The sequence below is a fragment of the Theropithecus gelada genome, chromosome 18 (genome assembly GCF_003255815.1).
Source record: "Theropithecus gelada isolate Dixy chromosome 18, Tgel_1.0, whole genome shotgun sequence".
NCBI classification, from domain to species: Eukaryota; Metazoa; Chordata; class Mammalia; order Primates; family Cercopithecidae; genus Theropithecus; species Theropithecus gelada.
In genome coordinates, this window is record NC_037686.1 from 24,683,746 (window position 1) to 24,698,184 (window position 14,439).

The following is a 14,439-nucleotide window of genomic DNA, read 5'->3' on the forward strand; positions in this document are numbered from 1 at the left end:
TATATATATATTTTTACAACGGATCCTTTGGATCTGAACATACAAATAAATACAAAAACAATGAAGATTGCACTTTACTGTAGAAACGGCATTGGATTCCAGTATACCCATTTATCTTGACATGCTCTGCCATGAAAGCTTATCACCAAGGCATTTTTCATCTGTGGGATTTCCCTAATTATTGTTTTGAATGACACATTTGTTGAAGGATTCAACGCCATCTCTGGATGGTTAAAAAATATTTTAGGCTTTTATTTACTCCTAAAGTTGTTGTTCAAGCTCTGAAGGGCGTGAAAATCGAATGTGCATTCCTGTCAGTTTTGTCCTTTTGGTTGGCCACACTGATACTATCTCATGCTATCCTGACCTTCTGCTCCTGAATTCCTCATGCTCCTCAAGACAACTAGCAATTGCTCGCTTAACTGAGTTCAAGCATCTCTGGTGATAACAAACAAAATATGATGAATTGGGGGAATAACGATCGTAAGTCAAGTGTCTAGAGCCACCCAAAGGTGAGGAAGAGGAGAAGTATTTTGTCAGGTGCTATAATTGGCTCCTGTGGCTCTTGTAAGTTCTGTGTTTTAGAAACAGAAAGACAACTGGAATTGTACTTAACAGAAATTATTCTTTCTTTTCATCCCTGAATTCCTGAAAACAATCTCTCATTTTTTTTTATTATGGATTAAATTTGGGTCAGACATATCATATAACAGAATCTCTAAAATAGTATGTGACTGAATTTGTCAATCCTGTCTTTTGAAGTAAATAACATGTTAGGAAAAAGCACAACCTCCATGAACTGAATAGTGACATAATGTGTTTTGTTTTAATCTTTCAGATAAAATTGAGGATACAGAAATGATGACATTGTCTAGCTTAGAACCTAGGGTAGAAAGCATTTATTACAAGAGCCAACATGTTTCTCTTTTCTGATCCCATGAGGTGCTATAAGGGCAGAAGGTGTATGAAATGAAGTTGTATAGAAACGAAAATGCCTCTCTTTAATCTTATATGATTTTCAATAACAGTGTTGCCAATGGAGTCTGTGAAGTAGCCAAAGGTTAAGAATACAGAATCAAGTGGCAATTTCTGTAATGCAGTATATTTTGCTGGCTCAAATTTGGAATCATTCTTGAACACAATATCCCCGAAATGTCAACATAGATCACATGCAGGTAGACTACAATGCACAATACTGATCTCAGGTCTCTCTGGGGCCAGTCTTCTGTATTTTATCTTTCTCCTTTTGAAAGTTAAGATTCACATGAAGAGTTTTTGTAAAGCTGGGATAAGTTAAAACCAGTCTGAAATGGAAGAGTCTGTCACCACAGGAAGTTTGGTGCGATCTGGGTTACAGACACAGTATATGTTCAAGAACAGGTCTCTTCCTTTTGTAGTTACTTATAAATCATCAGAAACCAGGGGTGGGTTTTGGCAGTTGTACCATTAGAATGCATTGTTCCTATTATAATAGTGATGTCACGTGCCATCGCTTCCTAGAATGTGATACCGTTCATTCCAGAGTTTCCTGGTGTTATTTATTGTATGGCACACAAGAGGGCAGAATAACTGTCACACAGGCAGGGCCTGCCAACGGTTCTGCTACATCTCCTTCGAGTTCTGTCCAGGTTCCTTTCTCTGGACAATAGCATATTGTAGATGACTTGTAGGCCCCCTGTAATGACAGAGGAGGGAGCATTTAGAGAAAGAAGTCAGAGAAGTGCAGCGGCAATGTTACTGAGCACATTTATTAATATATTGAAAAGAAAATATCTGTTCTCCGTTCTTGCTAAATAATTCCAAATGAAAGCAATGGATTTTAAACTGTTCTATTCCAAGGTAAAAGGTAAGATTGACAAAATTTTAAAAAAATTTTGTGTGTGTGACTAACAATAAAAGTCAAATAAATACCTAGAGGATCCTGGATGCTCAACAAATCCTAAATTGGCTGGGCCCAGTGGCTCATGCCTGTGATTACAGAGCTTTGGTAGGGAGGGTGAGAGGATCACTTGAGCCCAGGGGTTTGAGACCAGTCTGGGCAACATAGCAAGACCTCATCTCTGCATACACACCAAAAAAGATAAAAACAAATTGGACCTGATAGTACACATCTGTAGTCCCAGCTGCTTGGGAGGCTAGGACAGGAGGATTGTGGTTACAGTGAGCTCTGATCATGCCACTGTACTCCAGCCTAGGCAACAGAGTAAGATCCTGGCTTAAATAAATAAATAGATAAATAAATAAATAAAAATAATATACTAAAAATAGAAGTTATCCAGCTGGTTTAAGTTTAAAAAAAAAAAAGAACAAATTTACTTTAAACATTCAAATAGTTAAGACAATGATATTTCAGATTGTTGTCTCACTTTTCCATTTTTATTTTGCTACTGTGAAGAATCAGAGCTCGGATTGAAAACCAGTTTGAAGTAAACTGGACAAGAAAGTTTGTCAACTTTCTCATATATTGATTTATTTATATTCAAGAGGCCACATGAGAAATAAAATGTCCTTAATCTTGTTTTCTTTGTCAACTTTAGAGGCTAGTGCTTGTGTAACATTTCCCTCCCCAAACCAAGGCAGCTTTGTCTTTATCATAGGAAACAAACAGAAAAGCCAACCAATCTAATAATTATTTTTTTGAAAATGCCCCAATGTCTACTTCCAAATGTATATATTCTTGCAGCTAACAATTTGTACAAGCAAACAAGTGCATACATGAATATCTAGTTACATATGTCAATACATATTTGCCTACATATAACTAATAATGTTTTAAAGCTCCCCAAAACATTATGTCACAATCTTGTTAGAGGCAAAACAAATAAAACTAAATAATATTATTAAAACCACCAAATTAATCTTATAAAACTAACACAGGTAATTAGGAAAATATACAAATGTTCATCATTTTAAAAGTGAATATGTAATCTGCTAGACCCGATGTGTCTCCTGATGTACTGTAATTTGAACTACAAAGCCACCTTCTCAGGTATTCTTGCTAAAAAAGAAGAAAGAAGTTAGCAAAGGAAATAAAAAAAGGAAAAAGAAAAAAGCTGAATTTAATTATGCCCTTATCTCTAACTTCCAGTCTCTAGAAAATATGCAGAAGAAGGACTATTTCAAATGACTCCACAAGGAAGTCATTAACCAATTTCAGAATGTAGGGTATTCTGTATAACTGACCCTCTTTTGTCAAAAAGTCAATGGCATGAAACAAAAAGAGGCTGGGTAATGTTCTAGATTGCAAGAGAGATAAGAGAAATAATGATGAAATATAAGAAAGATTTGTTGGATCCTGATTTGGATATGTCAATTTGAAAAACACATCTTTTTTTTTTAAGTCAGTGGCAAATACCTGAATATAAAAATGGTTATAAATGAATTATTGTTAATATTTTGGAGAATGTATTTACGCAAGTTAACGTTTTTTAAAAGGTAAATACTGAAGCATTTAGGGTGAAATGATATGACATCTGGGATCTACTTCATATTGCCTGAGCCAAAGATTTTAAAAGAGGGGATAGATGAAGTGTGGCAAAATGTTGATGGATGTTGAAGCTGAATGATGGGTTAATGAGGGCCCATTCTAATCTCGATTTTTGTGTATGTTTAGAAAATTTCATGATAAAGAGGGGAAATAAGGGGAAAAATCAATGGCAAATCACACATCCTAAATAGACTTCATGAATATTGGAGAATGAATTTCCATTTTTCATGCCTTACCAGTCAGAAACCTTTCAGACTCTCTTAATGAACTGCAGACCATTTGTAAAATCACCTCAGTTTGACTTTTAGTTGGGAAGCCAGAATCACAAGATCATAGAGATAGGAGAGAAAGAGACCTGCCGCACCTTGTCATGCTGTTGATCAGCCAGCAAGCCAGTTCAGCAGCCACCAGGCTGATCCTATTTTACTGCCTAAAGCAACTGACTGCTTGTGTGTAAGTATGATACTCTTAAAAGGTACATGTGTGGAAGATAACACATTTGGAAGGATACAGAAAAAGTAAGCACAAACAAAATAAAGGAGCATGCAGTAAATGTGGACACATACCATACTCCAGCTGTAGCCTCCCACAAGGTAAATGCTGTCATCAAGCACTGCACAGCCAGGGCCGCTTCGACCCTCCAAAATGGGAGTTTGCAGTATATTCCACTGGTCACCTTTCGGGTCATAGCATTCCACAAGCATTACATCAAGGTGGGAGAAACCTAAGTGACAGAACAAAGTGGAACAACAAAATAATAAATGCTCAGGGTCCCAATTCAATGCTAGGCCTTCTTTTAAAAACAGGTCTCAAGCCAAAATAGATAATTATGGTTTTGAAGATACAAAAGCATAAATTCACTGAGATTGGGAGAAATGTCAGAAAGACCTAAAAAACCCCAAAGAAACTCTAGTTGTTTTAGATTACTTCAAAGCAAGAATACCTGAGCAGATGTCATTAGTAAAGGTTGATTATATGTGGATAGATCTTATTAATATGGTTTATTAAAACCTTATTAATAAAGGTTTAAAATAATAGTTTAAGCAAGCATTTTACAGGGCACTTACAATATGCTAGTTTTCTTTTCTAAGGACTTTATTTAAATGAACTCATTTAATCCCTTCCATCATTCTATGAGATAGTCCCTGTCCTTACTTTCATTTTATAGATAAGGGAACTTGGGGACAGAGAAAGTCAATTACTTGAGTTAAGTCACAAGTCAGTAAGTAGACAGGTTGAGATTTGAATCCGGGAGAGGCTTCAGAACTCAGACTCTTGCATACTAAATTGTATTGCTTTTTCTCAAATGAATACTTAACTCTCTCAGAATGTTTTGATAAATTAAAAATATGTTGTTCAGCATCTTTTACCTTTTTCACAATTTGACTATGTTTATAAACAACTCCGATGATGTAAATGGTTTCTAATATTTACCAAGAATCAAGGTTTAGATTAGGAGGCTGAGTACCTTTCACTGAAGAGCTTCTCCTACCGCTTCTGATAGGGTTCCCAGTGTCTGGGGCAGTACCTAGGTCACTGAGAACAACTTAAGTTCCTGGACTCTACGGGAGCCCTGCCTTTAATTTAAAGGGTGAGAAATACCTAGTGGGAGCTTCATACTCACCAAGCAGATCAAACCCTTAATGTTTTTATTTATTTTATTTTTTCCTGTAGTTAAATGCAGGCTATGGATATTTGCTAGCTGACAATCACAGTGTGTATTTTAAAGTAACCAACATACCGGATTCTTTAAAATAATTGAGAAGATGAATCAAAAAGTGGAGAAATTTTGGTCTTGAAGAGGTAGACAGGTTATTTCGGTTACTAACTTCCTACAGAAAATAAATCACATAGATGGTGGAACAACAGAACAATGTACTCACTGCAACTCCAGAGTATATTCCTTTCCTTTACCATTAAGATTATTGATGATGATTTTTGAAACATATACACTTAGAATGGGCACTTGGGCAAATTCCAGGTTCTGACCTTGGAGGCATAATTTGAAGATATATATGCCTTCTCTGTACCAATGTTATACATGGGGACTGTAATCCTCATAGAAACCACAAAGGCAAGATTAATTATCCCTCCTTTACAGACATGAGGTTAAGCATCTTGAGTGAGACCACACAGCTAGAATGTGCATAACTAGAATCAAACCCAGGCTTAGATGCAATGTCTATATCCTATGCTCACCATGATGCCTCCTTGAGCTAACCCAGTTTTGATGTGTGTGCACTATTTCTCATTTAGATTGTCATTACCTGAGTCTTTCTGTCCAAACCCAACCTTAAATGTTAGAAGATCCTAGAGCATTTAGACAATATCTTGTGCAGAAGAAATGAAAAGAAATCACATTTTAACATAAAAGGATACAAAGTTAATATAAAACATGTTGACATAAAGGAATGGGTGTGTGACTTGAAATGAAAGAGCACCATCGAAAGAGATAAAGAATAAAAAGGGAAGAGTCACAGTAGTAAATAAAATCTTTTCCCACTGGAGAGAGCACTTAAGCTGAGCAGCAGATATGCACTAGGCTATTGGCATTTCTGAACATGAACTTGACTGAATGAACACGAACTTGGAAGTATCTACGTAAAAATTACACGTGTTCAGACTTTATTACATTTACAGGTAAACATGTATTAGGAAAATAGAAAAAACATCTAGGTCTAAACCATCTAAAAAGATATATATACTATTAAAAAATAAATGCACACATGTGTGTTATCTACCATCCTTAGATAGCCTGTTTCCCATTTAGCTCAATTTCAGGGAACATAGACTAACAGAGCTGAAGGAGATTTTAGAGATCATAGAGCAGTTTCTTCATCTTCAGATGAGGAAACTGAGGCCCAAAGCAGTTCAATAATGTTCTCGATATCATCGGTCTCTCTGTTTTCCTGTCACATTCAGTGTTACATGCATGCACATAATGTTATATATGTACACATACACTACAAAAAGTTGCAGTCACATACATATCTGGGGCAGGAAAGGTGCCAAAACATATCTCTGAAAATGCTATGCCTTAAGATTTTTATTGAAAAAAGCAACAGAATTTGATAATCATAAGTGGTTTGCTGTTCAATTCTTAAAAAATTCTAAATTTAGACACAAAAATCTGATAAATATTACCTTTTAAAAAATCACGTTAGCTTTGTGCACTTATGACTAAAGCTCTTTATGATTATTGCAAAAAACAATTTTCTGGAAAAAATTCATTACTACCACTTTGGTGATAAGAAATAATGTATTTCAGTGAATTCATTGTTACAACAAATTGTTTGTGCTCTTCAGTTATTAATGCTCCTGTTTCTTATTTTCTGTAGACATCATTATTCATTTCTTTTATGTGTATGGTAACTAAAAAATAATCCTATCTGCAGAAAAGCCAAAATAAATGCTTGCTCAAGGGTACTGCCAATTTACACAGAGTAGATTTTATTAGATCAACATGTTTTTTACTTGGTTAACTATCATTATCTAAGGAGAAACCCCCTTAGCAAGAAATATGAGATGCAAATGTTATTGTGACTAAAAAACAAAACAACAAAAAAAAGACCTTTCAAATGATTTCCTCCAATTGCATACAAGCGATCATTCATTACAGCCAAAGTGTGAATTGCGCGTTTTGTGTTCATATCTTGTTTTCGAGCCCAGACATCCATTACTGGGTCATAGCAATATAGCCATGGGACATATTCTCCATTGTGTACACCCCCTGTGAAATAAACATAGACGTAGAAGTCAAGAGAGTGCTTTGGAACTGAACTTTGTAACAAAAAGTGGAGGAATTACTCGCCTGAAATGTATATTTTCCCATTGTGCACTGCTCCCGCATGAGCCGCCAGAGGCTGTGGCAAAGAGGACACATAGCGCCATTCATTTGTTTCTAGGTTATAGCACTCCACGCTGGACAAGTAGCCAGTTTCATTCCTTCCGCCAATAACGTATAAATGTTTGTCCAACCGACATGCATAGAAACTGGCTCTTCTACAATGAAAACAACCCACAGTAAATCACAAGAGGAGCTGTGAAATGTTACCTTTTGAAATAAGGTAAGCACCACCCAGGTAGTCAGGAAAAGGGGTGCATTCTGCTTCAGAAAGGGTTGCAAATCTTTAAAAATTACACATATACCTTGTAAGTCTGAGACCTTCTACAGTAATCATATGTATTGCCCTTTCTGGTTAATATTCTTGACATTAAAGTAATAGTAGGGGAGAAATTCACCAACTCTTTGTTTCAGCCCTTTTTATCTTGCTTTTTATACACTGTTAAGTGTTCATTAATATTTGGGATATTCGGTACCTTGTGAGGATATCGTAGCTCTGTAAGACAAAGTGAAAAATGAAGTAGATAATGTAACAATAATAAATTATCTTGACATTCACTTTCTTTATGGTCCTTCAAGGGTCATTGTTCCCAATTTATAAGAGAACTACATCATCAAAATTTTTCTTCAATTATCACTTTTTTTTACCCTTAGTACTACTACAAATAGAATAACTTTTGTGAACTTCATATAAAGTTCAAATTTTGTACTTATATAACCAGTTACAGGAATTTCATCTAAGTAGTTTTTTGTGTTGATTCTTAAAAGGCTATAAGATATTTTAAGTCCCTTTTTAAGAGAGGCTATTGACTATATTATCCCATTATGCCATCAGAGCAAAAGATACAAGCTGTGTTGGAAGGACTGTAGACAGAACAATCCTAAGATATGCCATCATTTAGGAGTGAGATTTGAAGATACTGAGGACCTGAATTAGAGCTGTAGTAGAAGAAATGGAAAGGGGTGATGCAAAAGATATTTTAAAGTTAGAAAATGTAAAACTTGGCAAGTAATAAAATATGGGAGCTCAGGGAGAATAACGTTCAAATAGCAGCCAAAAATTGGGAGTTAAGATGACTAGTTTGAAACTTTAAGCAAGCTTTTGGCTGTTTGCTTCTTTTTTTCACTGATACTACTGGAATAATATACTTCACAAGGAACACATGTGATCCAATATTGAATAAGTATAAACTGTTAAGTGCCATGTCCCTCAGATAATGTAGTTTATATTTAATGAATTAATGATCTCTATTAAGATAGATGCCAAGATTCTTGTGCAATGTCGATTGCAAGACAAGGAGTGCTACAGGTTTTTATCAAGTAAACATGTTGCTTCGAGATTTTCCAGGTTGTGTTTAGGAAGTACCAAAACATTTAGGAGGTAGTGTGTAGCATGGTGATTAACGATTTGGCTTCCTGAGTAAGACTGCCTGGCTAGATGACGTATTAGGTGTGTGGCCTTTGACATGTCACCCAACCCCTCTCAGCCTCAGGTTCTCATCTGGAACATGGGGACGATAATGGTCTCTTTCTCACAGGGCTATTGGCAAATACATATAAGTGCTTGTCATAGTGTCCAGCATTTTGTTCATGTTCAGGAACTGTCAGTTAATATTACCCGGATAAAAGGTTTTTAAAAATTGACCATCAAGATGTTTGCATGTAAACGTTTCCGAATAATGTTTAAGTGACAACTAAATTCTTTAATATTTGTTTAGATGATTTGTTACCATACAGGCATGATATTTGTTATGGATGGTAATGTATTCATTTTTTAATAGTCCTGAAATTATCCTAATAGACATCATTGATAATTTTAGAGCAGTATTTTAGCTATGTTTGGTTTTTTTCTAGATTTTCTTGATATATTTGAAGGAAATATGTGCCTTGGATAATTCAGAAAGATGATGAACAACAATAATGAAAACAGTGGTAGGGAGAAAAGTAGGAATAAAATAAAGAGAAGATGAGTCAGATTTCATAAAGTAAAGACTTAACTGGGTCCATGTCTTCTGTGGGGTTCGTGAGGCTCTGAAATTGTAATAAAATGCTGTAGATAGATGTTTTTGCACATGTGCATTTTTGGGGGGAAGCTTTTTTTTTTTGAGACAGTCAAGCTTTGTAGCCCAGGCTGGAGTGCAGTGGGCAAGCTCTGCCTCCCGGGTTCACGCCATTCTCCTGCCTCAGCCTCCCGAGTAGCTGGAACTACAGGCGCCCGCCACTGCGCCCGGCTAATTTTTTGTATTTTTAGTAGAGATGGGGTTTCACCGTGTTAGCCAGGATGGTCTCAATCTCCTGACCTTGTGATCAGCCCGCCTTGGCCTCCCAAAGTGCTGGGATTATAGGCGTGAGCCACCGCACCTGGCCAGAGGCAGCTTTTAAATGTGATCATCAAAGGGATTTCTGATCTTAAAAAAATTGAGATTTTTCTGGTATGAGGGACTAAAAACTCATCTAAATATAAAATAAGATTTCAAAGCAGTTGCAAAATTAAGTGCATACAGATAAACTACTGATTCCTTCTATTTCCTCAACCAGACTTCAGTTACTTTCTCACTGAATATGATAGGTCAAAGTTATTCTACTAGTACGTTTACCTTTTCAAGTTTAAGTGTTTCATTGAAAAGACTGACACATGTCTACAAAAATCCGTCCTAAAGTAACACATATTTTTTTTTCCACCATTGACACTAGGGTAGTTCGGTATACTTCTTCCATGTGATTCTACAGTAGGTCTAGGGGCCTCTGAAGCAGTACATTTTCTTTTTCACTAATGGGCCATCTTTAAAGAATTGGGACTATATGGGTTGTAAGCTGGTCATGGTGAGTTCTGTGCAGCATTAGTTTAGAAGAAAAGATGCCAATTAGTATGAAAACCTTCTATGTAACTGAGTTTAGATTTTGGAGAATAAGAGGAAGATCTCCCTTTGGTGAACTCATTTTCTTGTCTAAAATTCAGTTTTTTCACTTTTTATGGTCTGGTTCCTTCCTCACCGTGACACCTGGTCAGCCTGTCAGAACCTGCTCTATTTTCTAGCCAAGGCGTTCTTCATGTGACACTCCGTGTGTACTCCTAGCTTTATCCACACAGTGTCACTGTTAGGATCTAAATGGGAAAAAATCAGCAGGTTTCACTTCCTGAGGAAAAGTGCATTTTTAGGTAGAAATTCCAACAGTAAAGATTCTGAATCTTTGACTTATTCCCTTGCGTGCCCAAAGTGAGAGTTCCTGAAATGCATTTTAGAAACCTAATTGTTAATGGTCTGCCAGCAACTGTGAACTTTTGCTCTAGGCTAAAATCTTACCATATCAGGTCTCTCTTGACAATGCTCCCTGCCCCTCTTCGCCACATGAAGAACATACAAGGTTTAGGCTATTTTATTTTGAGAGGAAAGTAAGTTCAAGATTGTTAAAGATTTTTTAGTGGGATTACACTGTTTCTATTTCGAATTGTTCATCTCTCCCTCCTTCAGCCTCCCCTGCCCCCACTGCCAGAAGCAATATTCAGTATTTGTGAGATAAGTTTTAAAAAGATTAATAATCATACAAATATACTTTAAACCCAGCTTATTTTACAGATCTTTACAAGTTCTTTCTGGCCCTTAGAGTTGTCAGTTTATATCCTAAAGCATGAGATTGGATTACTATATCCTTACCCAGCTTGAAGTTTTGACTTTTGTCATTGGATTAAAAACAATGGATATGTTAAAAAGAATATTGTCTCCCATCGTTTCTTGTAACACAAAATATTACTAGAAACAAAATATTTAAACATTGGCGCATTTTTTTGACATATGAAATTCTTGTCTTTTATTTACTCTGTGAAATACAGGCTTTGTTCTTAACGCTTCCCAAACTGCTTTTTCTTCTATTTTTTTTAGATTAGCTAGGGGGTAAGATCTCCATAAGAATAATACTTCAAATGTCAGGTTTTACTGAAAAAAAAATTAAGTTACCAAAGCATTTCTACTGATCCAAGTTTTTAATTTTTCCTCTCCTTACTGAAGAATTAAATTCTAAATCTGAGAGCAAAACAATTCATTGGCACTACATTTAAATTTATATTTCCATCTATTCATTTCTGACAGTAAATTCATAGCCAGCAGGTATGCAATTCATGAGCCGACTCACGGTTGAGTGAGTCTGAAGGCCATGGGCCCATTTCCCTGCTAAACTGGGAAGGCGTTCTGCACTTTTTCTCTATTCTTTTGGAAGGGTTGGCTAGGTAGGGTATCCTGGGACTCAATCTGTCAGCACTGAGTGGGAAAAGGCAGATCTCACAAATGCCCCGTCAATCTTGCAGCTCCATCTCTCCTGTGGGCTGGTTGACCCAGGCAACAATCTATAACTTAAAATGAAATTTTTCTATCGTTACCAAGCTTCCATTCAAAATAGCAAGCACAGCTCTGTAAGGGTAGGTTACCCCGGAGGTGGCTTACAATGTGTTTTCAGTATTCTCAATTGGTTTGGTGATTTCTCAGCATAATAATTTTTCAGCAGTTTGGTAGCAGCATAAGGGAAGGGGGTAGACAGGAACTTCCGGTTTCATTCATGATCTACACAATATAAAATTAACTAAATGTTTTAAGCAACTTTTCTGATCTGAAGAGTGTCTCATATATTTCTAGATTCTTTTTCCTCTTTTTTTTAAAACCACCAATTAATCTACACTAGTAACTGATTGTACTTGCTATTTTGAATGGAAACTTGGCAACGACAGAAAAATTTCATTTTAAGTTATGGATTGTTGCCTGGGTCAACCAGCCCATAGGAGAGATGGAGCTGCAAGATTGACGGGGCATTTGTGAGATCTGCCTTTTCCCACTCAGTGCTGTAAGGAGCTCTTTATTTGGTCTATCGAGTTGATTGTTCTAAATCTAAAAAAAAAACTTCTTTTACTAGGGACGTGACATGATATACCATAATGACTTAGAAAGAAACGTTGAACAGTCCATCCTGTCAACGGTGGCTGCCGGGCGCCGACAGACCATGGCAGGTCTTTTTATCAGGTCAATGAGCTGCTAAAAATTGTCTAAGTAGGACCCTGCCATGATAGGCCATAGTGCCTCAGAGGAAGTCATTACAGACTATCAAGTAAACAATACACATTTTCAAAAAAATTACTAATTAGGTTTTGCAGCAATACTTCCCATCCTTAGGGGCTCTACAGTGGGATAATTGACCACGACGTGAGTTATGCCTCCCAAGCCGAAGGCATGAAGGTTAATTATCATGGTGTACAGCCCCCAGCAAAGGGGTCCGCGGTGATGAGATGATGACATTTCAAACATGTATTGATAGTTGTGTTTTAAGTAAAACTTTTTGGAATAGTTTTGATTAAAGGGCAAAGTGATGCAGCTGTAATAACAGCAACCAGGAAATAACCTCCAAAAGAGAGAAACAGGGTGCACTGCAGGAAGATACCAGGAAGCTTCAGATTCATTAAGTTGGTCAAACTATTAATTGACTTAGAATTATTTCCTCAGGTACCTTTGAACTAGACATTCCTAAAAGTGTCTGTGGTCCTTAATGTATCATGCCTTATCATTTTCACTGTATAGCCTTTAGTCTTCTAAGGGAGTTTTAATGTATTTACCTGTATATAGAGTAGAAAGTTAGGTCTTGAGTTTCATTAGAGCATGGATTCATGCTGTCTTGCTGCAATAAGTACATTTTTCAATAAATGGTATTGTATGAAAATTTCTTTTAGCTTGGAATTTAGGATTAAGAATCCAATTTAATCTCAGGGTAATCTACTTGAATGTTATAAAAAGAGAGATATTCAGGTGAGAGATCATGTAAGAAATAGAAAAGAGAAAGAATGCTGATGATTCCTTTTTTTTTGAGATGGAGTCTCACTCTGTTGCCCGGGCTGGAGTGTAGTGGCGCGATCTAGGCTCACTGCAACCTCCGCCCTCTGAGTTCAAGCGATTCTCCTGCCTCAGTCTCCCAAGTAGCTAGGATTACAGGCGCCTGCCATTGCGCCCGCCTATTTTTTTGTTTTTTTTTTTTTTGGTATTTTTTAGTAGAGACGGGGTTTCACCGTGTTGGCCAGGTTGGTCATGAACTCCTGACTTCATGATCCACCCGCCTTGGCCTCCCAAAGTGCATGCTGAAGAGGCAATAGGATGCAGCTTACTGTCTATCACACTGGAGAATTTGCTCAAGAGGATGTCTAGATATTATTTGAAAAGAACCAAGTGTTCAAAATCTAGGCTGTGAATTTGCATATGCAGATAAAGACATGGTGTCATGCCTGAGGAACAGCTAGGAGAGACAAACTATGTGTAAATATAGTAGCCATCTTGTCCTTTGGTAGCCAGGAGACTTGGCTGAGATAACTAACTACTCTGTATGCAAAAAATGAGATGACACGTTGGAAGACTAATTTTTTTTCAAACCTAACAAATGACTTGTTCTTGAATGTATGGATTCAAAGACATTTGGGGAGGTAAATGTAAACAAGACAAAATTTACTATTGAAATCTTAAATTTCAATATTTCATATCTAATTATCTAAATGTCTAATATTTAAATATTGAATTTTAATATTGAATATTGAATTTAATATTACATAATTTAATATTGAGTATTGAAATGTCTGTACCAAAATGCACATCATTGCAAGTATAGTGTTTTATATTTCAATTTTAGGGTTTAAATATATTATCACCAAAAAGAGGGATATAGCCAGAGAAATTTTAGCTCTGTTTGCAAAATGCCAATCAATATAATCAAGAAAGACAAGTCACACATTTTTTTTTCTTCCTACATTAGGACAAATAGTTGACTTATTTTTCTCTATTGAATTAACAAGGAAGGTCATGTAAATTGGCTAGGCCAAGTTTTGTATTTTGCCTCATATGTCTTTCATTGACTCTGTTTATCATTCCTTCTCATGAAAAATCACCTAGCACCCATGCCCCCTATAAAGCCGTCACAAACATTTCAGGTGCAAGAAATAAACACTTACCTTTCTTGCATGGGTGGAAGTTGAATCCAGCTGTTAAATCGAGGATCATAACGGCTGACAAAATTTGTACTGTGTTTGCCTGTAAAAATATATTTGAGACATTTAAAACTGAGATTCTTTTGCTGATTTGCACAT

At 36.3% G+C, this 14,439-nt stretch overlaps 1 protein-coding gene across 1 annotated transcript in view; it reads right to left on the reverse strand.

Annotated features, from left to right (window-relative positions):
- Window positions 1-774: 774 nt before the first annotated feature.
- Window positions 775-14,439, reverse strand: part of KLHL14 (kelch like family member 14) — a 98,447-nt gene continuing 84,782 nt past the window's right edge. The window contains exons 5-9 of the mRNA XM_025365389.1: window positions 14,305-14,383; window positions 7,299-7,489; window positions 7,059-7,217; window positions 4,054-4,211; window positions 775-1,675 (exon numbers count right to left, since the gene is read on the reverse strand). Coding sequence (XP_025221174.1) covers window positions 1,535-1,675; window positions 4,054-4,211; window positions 7,059-7,217; window positions 7,299-7,489; window positions 14,305-14,383 — 728 coding nt within the window. The 3' untranslated portion in view covers window positions 775-1,534. The remainder of the gene's footprint in view (window positions 1,676-4,053; window positions 4,212-7,058; window positions 7,218-7,298; window positions 7,490-14,304; window positions 14,384-14,439) is intronic.